The 10,457-nt window shown below is 38.5% G+C and overlaps 1 protein-coding gene across 1 annotated transcript in view; it reads right to left on the bottom strand.

Annotated features, from left to right (window-relative positions):
* Window positions 1–2,827: 2,827 nt before the first annotated feature.
* Window positions 2,828–10,457, bottom strand: part of CNGB3 (cyclic nucleotide gated channel subunit beta 3) — a 56,579-nt gene continuing 48,949 nt past the window's right edge. The window contains exons 16-19 of the mRNA XM_042834651.1: window positions 6,346–6,492; window positions 4,194–4,408; window positions 3,425–3,462; window positions 2,828–3,067 (exon numbers count right to left, since the gene is read on the bottom strand). Coding sequence (XP_042690585.1) covers window positions 2,828–3,067; window positions 3,425–3,462; window positions 4,194–4,408; window positions 6,346–6,492 — 640 coding nt within the window. The remainder of the gene's footprint in view (window positions 3,068–3,424; window positions 3,463–4,193; window positions 4,409–6,345; window positions 6,493–10,457) is intronic.

Raw genomic sequence — 10,457 nt, 5'->3', positions numbered from 1 at the left:
GATCAGTTTTTCCAAGTATTTTTTCTTCTCCATGGCATCTATGTTTTAAGTAGAGAAGTGCAGAGATTTAAAAATAAGCAAATTTCAAACCCAATGACCCTTCACTGACATTCAGGTGTAGTCAAGACAGATGATTTACTGTGAAACTCAGACTTACTGGAGTCATAGTGTTACAGTGGTGTGTAATGCCAAACAGTACCTTAGTAAACCATGTAGAGGCTCTATTGTGGTTCACTCAATTTCTGTACAAATGAAGAGTCCACAGGGTAAAATCAGTTTCAGGAGGTTTAATGCATACGAGGAACGTATCTTGAGGTGTCTTGTGCTGCATGGTGTTCTTTCTGTGAAAATCCAACAAATAGCTGAATTTTGAACTCCTGTATCCTTCCTGCCCATCCCCACTCAGAAATATAGATGGATTCCAGGAAATAACAGCAGATAAGTCAGAAGTCAGAAAAACAAATGGGTGTGACTTCATGTAGCCCTGAGCTTAAGCACTGACACTTTCATTTGGGATCTAAGGAACAAGAGAGCTTTGCATAGCTAGTTTTGAAGACAGAACTGGCAAGCTCCCCTTGCAAACCCCAGTTGCTAAGAGCTGTAGTGAAGCAGCAGCTCTGTTGCTCCAGTGCGACATCCACTGCTGCCATTTCAGACCTTAATATTTGAAAACACGTGGTTCAATTTCAGTATTACCAACCATGGTAGTGTTTGTTTTGAAGACCTGACAGAATTTGTATTGGTGGAAGGGGACTGTATTTTTTGCTTCACTCATCAATATCAAAATGTAAACATATGGGGGTTTATGTGCTTTTCCCACTCAATGTTTTGAAAACTGTCCCTCAAAAAGTCATTTAAGAGCTGTGTATTGAAATGAATTAATAGATCTTTAATATTCATAGTAGGCCTCGCATTTTAAAGCAGTCTTGTAGTACTTCTCATTTTGATCCTGTATTGAGGTGTCCCAGATGGACACAAAGAACTACTCATTTATTGGTGTGTGATACCATTTTGTACCATTACGTGGCATCCTTTCTTTTCTTGCATATCAAATAGCATATGACAGACCAATGAAGATGGTTCTTCCCATGTTAAACCTTGACCTCACTATTTATATGACAGAATTTTCTTTTTGAGAGAGATTTGTTTTTCAGCCATGTCGTAGGTTGTTTAGAATATACAGAATTCAGTCATCTAGTTTTTCCTCAGCCAAGATGCCCACAGATTCTGCAGCTATGCCTATGATTGTATTCAAAGGCATTATAGGATAGACTTGCAAAATTTGTAGCCCACGTGAGCATAAATAGCCTGTGAAGGTATTTTTTTTCCACTATGGCATGGTGTTTTCCTTGTATCATGGTTGTCTGTTCAGCTGAGGAACAGTTCAGCTGTAAAATCTGCCCTTATGACTTGTTTGCAGGCGTCTGGATAATGATTGTAGTTCCCAGTACTATGCTTGCACTGGGGACTGAAAGTAGGCTGGGAGAGGAGACAAACTCATAGAAGAATTTAGACGGTTACTGGGGAGGGTTTTCTTGTGTTTTTTTTTTGTTTTTTTTTTTTTTTTTTTTTTTGTTTTTTTTAGATATTTGTAACATGTTAAGTGTAAAATGGAAGCAGTTGAGAATTAAGCTTAAAACACTGCTTCATCTTTTTGTTTTATATATTTTATATAATTTATATCCCTTTTTGCTTTGAGTCTGTGCAGAAGGTTGACGTTGGCAGCTTCTTGTCAGTGACACAGCTGAGAGAGCTTTCTAGGCAATTTGCTTTAGTTCATAGGTATGATGTAGCCCACCCTGTAAGGTGTGTGGCTCATTTGTTGCTGTCAGGTGAGATCTGTGGTGGAAATGAACAACTGGAGCATTCAGCCTCTTGGAATTGTGTAGCACATGGCCAAAAAGTGTAAATCTTGCTTATTATAAAACTGCTCTTATTTCTAAATTGGCCACTCTAGATAAGAGGTTCTTCAAAAAAATTAGCCGGTATCAAATGGTTGCTCTTCAGAGAGCAGTATTAATATCCAACCCCTTGAGAAGGTGAAGTGTGTAAATCAACAACCAAAAGTTAAAGGTTGCTCCCCAAGGGCATGTGGGAAGTATCTTAATTCTGCTGATCTAACTCACCAGAGTCAATACAGACACCTGGAATGATGCTTTTGCTTTCAGGAAGCTAGCAGTAATTACACAGCCCGATTCCCCATATTGTATGTTGTGATTTTTGTATTTATTTATTTATATGGTTTTATTTTGTAACTGTCTGTCCTGAGCTAAGACATCCTAATGCTGAGCATCAGAGCCTTCTGTGCTGACCAATGCTGTCACAAAAGCGTGTCGCTGATTAGAAGTATAAGGGGAGGGGAGAGAAGGATTGACAGAAACGTGAGTAACCTCAGCAATAGCAGTGAAGTAACAAGGAACAGGACAGCTATAGGAAACCAGAAAAGAAAGTAGAGCAGAACAGACATGAAAATTACAAGCAAACTAACGAAGAGGAAAAATAATAAGAAAGAGAGAATAAACAGGAGAGGGAAAAGGAGAAGCAGGAACAAGGCAGAGTAAGAGATAATGGAGAGCATAGATCAACCAAGAAGCAAGCTGTTCTGAAATGCAATCAGATATCTAATTCCTATTACACAAGCAGTTCTCTCTTCAGACTCAAGATTAAGATGTAAGTGTACAATTTGTCCCGTTGCCTCAGGAGAGGAGGGAAGAAAAATGGCTGGGGTAGATTCTCTCTTGAGTAGCCTCTATTTCTATCTTCTGTACCCAAAGGCAAAGTCACACTGAGCCCTTCGAGTTCAACAAAACGCGGCCCAAAGTACCATCTATTTGTTTTTCTTCTCTTTAGCTTCGACTTTAAGGATCTCTCCTTCTCCTGCTCTGGGGGAAGGAGACATAGTGATGATCAGAGACTCATTAGTGGTTCCTCTGTGCATAACTGCATGTGGTTTAGGCTTAGTGTCTGCTTCTGGCTCTTCCTTTTTCGGAGGGGGTGCAGATGGGGCTGCAGGCTCTGGTGGTTTCTTCTCCTCTTTTTCAGTCTTCTGCTCTTCAGCTTCATGTTCCTATAACCAAAATGTTAAATGTTTTCCAATGCTGCAAAACAAATTCAGGAAAAAATTCTGCACTGTATATACAGTGGTAAAGCATGGCATGGGATACTAAGATTAATAGGACTCAACTTGTATATAAACTTGTATTCAGCTGCTGAAAATCAGTTTCTATGTGAAAAATACTGTTTCAAGATCAGAAAACAATAAAACTAGGAAGAGCTTGTTGGTAGCGATAGTATCTACTTCTCATTAATACAGCTGGACAAAACAGGCAAGCTTTGGTGAACAAAACCTTTCCTCAGGTCTCACCTTCCTTTATGCACTTATGCAGGTATAGAAAGAAAAAGTGTTATGTGATTCTCAACATACTCTCCAGTGCCTCATTTCCTTGGCCAAGCCTATTTGTGCTAAAGTTTGCAAATATGCGTTAAATTTGGTGAAGTTTCTGCTTCAGTCTTGCTATTGTAGTCTCTCATTTAAGCAAAGTCCTTTATTTCATTTAAAAGACAGTAGAAACACGGCCCAACAGTAGCTATAAAAGCCAGAAAAGTATTGTGCCTCTTCTGGGCAAATACTTAAAACTGAACAGGTTCTTACTAATATGAATGTTTCTCTAAACAGAATATAAGGTAGGAATTTTTTTTAATCAACTGAAGTAAGCTTTCTCATAAATGCACAGTATCACATATTTAAACAGATCTAGCTGTGTGGTCTCTACTTGAAATGTTGTTTTCAAGATTTCTTATTAGCAAAGGTCTGACTTTGAACTGGAAAGCTCTCTTTATGCTTCAGTCAGCTGGATAGGATTACTGCATTTGGACAGTTGTGTTCACTTCTGTATGTATAAAATTAGAAGATCAGATGCTCTTAGTATCTTTTAGTGTCTCTTTTATCCTTTCTTTTCTTGAGAGTTTATGTTTGCTTATGTTTTCCTTGCTCTTGTTTTTCTCTGTTTTTCCTAGGGTTCAGACCAAGAAAGATTTGAGCCAAATTCTACAGTCCAAATTTACAGAGATTAATTACCATGACTGTATCTCAGCTACTTGGAGTTTTTGCTACTCGTTGCTCTAAAGCTGTGTTTCCATCTGTTCCATTTGCCCAAGCCTCCCAGTATATTTCCTATTTCTCTACCCAGCACTTGACAGAATCTGTTCTGTTATCTGTGACATTACCTGAATGTCTTGTTCTCTCTTCAGCTGCAGCAGCTTAGCAAGGCCTCCTTTTCCTTTAGCTCCAAACATCGCTTTAAACAGTTTTGGAGTTTCCTGTTTTTGCCCAAACAGACCTGCCAAGCCCCGGGGCTGCTGCACTGGTGGTCCAGGAGCAGGTTTCCCCTTCTCTTTCAGCAACACCCTGGAGGCAGGAAGGAATGGGGACACACAGCAGTGCAGTGAAACCTGGAAAAGTTCTGGCAAAACTAAAATGTCATGTGTGGATGAACAGCTGACAACTTCTCTAGAAATTTTTTTTAATCCTAGATTCAATGGCAGGAGGAAAGCAGGTAAGGGTGAGGGCTTTATTGGCTTTGGTAGTATCTAGTAAATTGAAGGATACTGTTTTAATTTGGAGTTGCTTTCTCATTTCTTACAGCTTAAACTAGTGTAGGCTCGAATTAAAGTATTACAAAGCAGATATGTTTTATAAGGTGAGAAATAGTTGCAGGGGAAGGATGCCTCGTACAAGAGGCAGAAAGTCTCTCTGCTGAATGTCTGGATACAAATTCAGAGAGCATTTATTACTCTGGAGTTTTACTGATTCTTGAGGAAGTAACTGTTAACCAAACTTTTAGCCTAAGTCATGTCAGGTAGTGGTGCATATTTTGCTCTTCTTCAGTAAATTACCCCGAGTATATGAAAATTACTAGATTTTCACATCTTTCAGTAGCTGTGCTGGTTGGCAACCATAATTGGAGGAAGTGAGAATGAATGATGATGGTAGAAATTCATACTTTGTAACTTTGGGAACACTGATAGTTTGATTCCAAATTTGAACTGCAAATCTCTGTCAAAATAACACAAGTCTTCTGTTGGTGCCTAGTTTTTCTGGAGACATGGCTGATGGTGCACAGAGCATACACAGACTTAGTAAATACTCAGACAGGTGAGCAGAATACATGGCCTCCAGTACAAGAAAGGCACTACATATTTTTTTAATTGCACAGGTTTTTAAATTGCGCATTTTTTAAATTACAAAACCTTCTTAAGTTTGATATCTAGACAGGACTTTGGGCCCACATGGGGATGTAGATATGAAGGATGGGTAATTATTGAACTCCTACCATTGAGAGAAGTTGCACGGAGAAAGCAGAATGCAGTGATTTAGCAGGATATGATTACAGTGGGCAGGAAGCAGGAGAAGAAAGTGCAGGGCATAGAAACAGAAATAAGAAGCAATGATGATTGTACCACTGTTTAGAAACAAGCTGGAAGTCAGGAAGGATAACTGTGGGGGGTGATCAGTCAGTGAGCTTGTTCTGTTTTTCTACCTGTTGGTATTGAAGTCTAATCTCTGAAGACCGCAGATGTGAAAACACTTAGCAGATGGGCAAGATCTGTGCATCTACCTCTACCTTGCTTGATGCCATGGGCATCGCATCAGCCTGTTTAGGGGTCCCTCACTGAGTCTGAAAGCCAAAAGTGTGTGCTATTGGTCTTATTCATGCATTTCAATTTTTTACAAGGTAGTAAGGCAATCATGTTCATAATCTTACGGCAAAATATGACAGCATTTTGCCCTGTCAAAGCCAGGGTAAACTGCGTTCCAATTAAAGGAGGACAAGAAGCAGTTCTGATTTGAAATCCTGTTTCAGAATCTCTTTGCACAGAATGGACACCTTTCAGATCTGTGTGCTTATCTTTCATCTTACCAGGTGTTACTTTAGATCAGCTTCTGTGCAAGCCGGTGGGTGCATCGAAGCATATCTCTATAGAACTAATTGCAGGTGTTTGGTTGCATCTTTGAAAACCTGCAGCTTAACTCACATCTGTCTTGCATTTTCTGACTTCTTGTCTACGTAAGGAGTTTTGTCCTGATACACATCTGTGCCTCTTGTTTTGTTACCTGAAGTGCAGCTGCACTCAGGACTTTCTTCTATTTACCACGTTCTCACAACTATTGGAATTCCTGACATGAAAGCATGGCTTCCCATATGTACTAGCAGACAAATCTGACCTCTAAAAACAAATGTGTTTACATTATTCTCCAGAGAAATGAATGGGAATATGTCTAGGAGCCACAACTATCCATTAAAAAGCTAAACACAGTGATTTAAAAAAATTTTTAGGACATACTTTGCTTTCTTCATCAGAAGTTTTTCTGAGTCAGGGTAATGCACCAAGATTTCATTGAGTGTTTTCTTGTCTAGAATGAAAAGGTTGGCAAAACCATGAGCCACCACGTTGGCAGTCCTTCGATTTCCTCCACCTGCCGCTAATAGGCTGCAATGAAAATAAACATTGTTACTCACCTCACTACTTGACTTAGTGAGGAACCTCTGAAGTTGGTTTTCCACTGAAAACATAACAAAACAGCTCACTAATGTACCCAAGTGTTCTATCTGATTTCTGTGAAGTCCCTTTGCAGTTGTGATTGGAAATATCTTCTTGTATCAAGAAGACATATTTTCACTCCGGTCAGGATTGTTGGTCCTGGACTGTGGAAAGTCTTGCTGGGAAGACACGTGTCGCAGAATCATAGAATCATTGAGGTTGGATTAGACCACTAAGATCATACAGTCCAACTATCAACCCATCACTACCATGCCCACTAATCACATCTCTCAGTGGCACACCACACTTCTTGAACACTTCAGGGATAGTGACTCTACCACCTCCCTGAGCAGCCTCTGCTAGTGCATTACTACTTTTTTGGAGAATAAGTATTACCTAATATTCAAGGAGAACTTCCCTTGGTGCAATTTGAGGCCATTCCCTCTCATCCTGTCACTGTTAACTGGGACAAAAGGCCAACTTTCCCCCTTACCCACAACCTCCTTTCAGGCAGTTGTAGAACGTGATAAGGTCTCCCCTGAGCCTCCACTTCTCCAGACTGAACAATCCCTCAGCCACTCCTGTAGGACTTGTGCTCTAGACTCTTCACAGCTTTGTTGTCCTTCTCTGGACACACATTTCTCCCAAGAGACTCCACAGCAAGGACTGCATCTGTTTTAGTCCTTGTGTGAACTTGGCATTTCCTCATTTTTATTGTTGAAAATGATTTAATACAATAGGGAGAGCAGCATAAGAACATTATAATTGAAGGCATATTTACAATGGATAAATGACTCCAAGAATTGTAGTTTTCCTGAGTGAATAACTTGAGTAGGGTTTTGGTTTTCTCACGTCTCACATTTAGATGTTGGCAAGTTTAAGAATATGGATTTGGAAGACCTTTCAAGCTGACAGTTACAAATGTGTCTGTCAGAAACTGAAGGCTATTTTGTTTAGAAAGTAAACTGTAAGACCAGCTTATTTAGCAGAGGTTAGACATAGGAAGGATATCTACATAAAAATTAAATTGTCCATCTTGAATGAAGAAAATGAAATGAAAAGAGTTAATTCACAGCATTGAACATGCTACAAATCTAGCTGTGGAGTCCCTCTTCAGTGCAGGGGGTTGAACTAGATGCCCTTCAGAAGTCCCTTCCAACTCTAAGGATTCTATGATTAATGTTTGATGTTAAGCAATAGAAGCTGCATTTTACTCTTAGTAGTAAAATTGCTTTGTCACTATTTGAGGAGATTCATCGTAGAGATTTTTCCCTAAAATGTTTCACAGTGTGTTACTGCATAAAAGAATATTTTATAATACCTAAATTTAAAGGTTATTAATAAAGGATAGTCTGGACCCTATCAGAAATGAGTTTATTTTATAATACCTAAACTTAAGTTATTGATAAAGGATAGTCTTGACCCTATCAGAAATGAGTTTGTACTTATCATCAATACTGATCAGGATATACCCATGCTACTTTTTAGTATTAAGGATATACATATAGTATTTATAAGCATTAGATTCTACTGATAATATTATTGATTTATAAAGGATCACAAGACCTCTGAATTCTGTGTATGAGGCTATTTTTACACAGACATAAAGTTTTGCTGCTATCCAAGGTAAGAATCAACCTATGAAGTCAAGTATAAAATGCAGCATATTATTCTTTTACAATCCTGTACAGTTTCCAGGCAGAAAAGTATTTGCACAATAAGAAAAGCAGTTGAAGAAAATTGCAAACAGTTTTTGACTTCTGATAAATCACTTCTCAACAAGTAATTGTAACAATCATTTTCAGGCTTTCCTAATAACAAGCTCATTTTGTTGAGGCAGATAGGACTAAAGAGAACAGCTCTTTTCTTACGGTGATGGCGTGAGGGGAATTTTATGAGGGAGGCAGTCATTGCTCAAACAGAATCCTCTTTGACTAAAACAGCATTATGGACTCTGTTTTGGCCATTCTGCTAAAAGTTGTGTGGTAGACTAAATATTTACAAATAATTGGCATTGTCCCTACAGTTGTTCTTGATGCTATAACATCTACAGTAATAAGGAAAATTGCCTTTTTACCTTATGGTTTTTACTGCAGTTAGCCTGAAATAATTTTATACTTATATGAGATGATAACTTCTGAATTCTTACGATAGCAATTTAAATCTGGAGGTATGAAGTTGTCAAAGCAATGACTTAGCGTATCTATTTCTTTTTTATAGCTGAGCACAGTAGGAAGCAGCCATTCATTGAAATTAGCAAACAGATCCAGGGAATGATGTGCATATCAACTGAATGTGCAGTGTGGAAGCTCTTCAACTGGGCATATCTGTACTTCTGGAAAGAGCTGCTAAATCAGGAAGGAGTCTGGATCTCGTGTCTGAGCCGAATGTCAGACCTGAAATGCCAGAGTTCACTGAAAAGCAGCAGCTACTGCTGCTGGGCCAAAGTAGAAACTCAGTCTTTCACAAATATTCCCTTTAGTTTTTGAGTTTTTAAAGGGAAGTTAAAGTTACAACACCACTGAAAGGCTAAAAACAAAGCCAAATACTTAGAAATCTTCCTGCCAAAGATGCTGCTATTTTTCCAGAATTTCCATTTTCTGATGGGAAATTGTTCCAGTGAGATAATAATAAGTGGATGATTTAGGACAGCTAGCTTGATGTGTACAGTTCTCTGGGTTAATGAAGTGTTGTATTGTAGTTCCCCTCTCTTGAATTTCTTCTTTTCTCAGTTGTCTGCATTCTTTTTGCCTGTATTTCTGAGATTATTTTTCTTTCCCTAAGATGACATTATCAGTACAGGAAAGTAGTAATGAGGGTAAGATGTTCATTGGAAGGCAGCTCCTATTGCTTAATCTATATCTGCAATAATTTTTAAAACAGGATTGGCAAAGGACTGGGTTGAACATCAGTCTTGCATTGGCCTTCTATTATAATTCAGGAAATATTTTTGAAATGAATGAACATTCTTTGTTGTCTTCAACTCCTTTGCCCATAGAGACTTTAAAAGCATGATTTATAAGCATTTCGAACCGTGAGATTAAATAGCTAGTATCTTATAATTCATATGATCAAACCACTCAGAATGAAGCTGACATGATTCTCTACACAAATCTTGATTCAAAAAATCAGGTGGAAATTATGACAGTTCAATACCAAGTACTTACCAGAGTATGAATGCTGAGGAGAAAACCTGGATGTGCTAAATAAAGCAATATTTCATTCATTAAAGGCCTTTTCTTTTTCATTTTCCTCTGCTGTACAGTACTCAGAAGACCTTGACAGAGCTTGTACAGAAGGGCACTGTATAAACTCATTATTTTCTAACATACTGCCACAAGGAAAAGGATAAATTTCTGCTGGTATACTTAGTGCTTCATGTCTTTGCTCTTCAATTTCAGAGATTTCTGCCAGTTGCTATGTGTTTTCCCCTTAGGTTTATCCATTGCCTGTCATTTATATGCAAAGTAACAGGGTCTGTAGCAGTATGCTGTCTCCACCAACACAGTAGGTCAATGATGAATAAAACAAGACGACAAGCATAGGTTTAAAGCATTGCTGAGGGCTTTGCTGGCCATCCTGGCAACTATGTGAAGAGTAAAACATACTGGGAAATGAATCTTTAAAGGCAGCTGTGTGGATCTCATCTGGAAATAAGTCCCCACTTTTGTTAGATCAAAACATTGAAAATCCTTTCCTTGTTTTCAAATCAGTCATGAACATTCCTCAGTTTGAAAACAAATGTCCTTGCTCCAAATGCAGAACTAATAAATAATTGAAAAGTGTGTATGTATTACATCTCTGGGATGCTGCAGCTTTTCTTTTACCTTTTCAGTACCTGTTCCTACCTGAAAATCACTGCGTTCTGACAATTTCTGCATAGCACACAACATGCCATTTTGTTTTGAAGCTTT

Source organism: Centrocercus urophasianus, unplaced genomic scaffold (genome assembly GCF_019232065.1).
Source record: "Centrocercus urophasianus isolate 14NV4802_14NV808 unplaced genomic scaffold, USGS_Curo_1.0 seq_11, whole genome shotgun sequence".
NCBI classification, from domain to species: Eukaryota; Metazoa; Chordata; class Aves; order Galliformes; family Phasianidae; genus Centrocercus; species Centrocercus urophasianus.
This window is presented reverse-complemented; position numbering and strand designations above follow the sequence as displayed.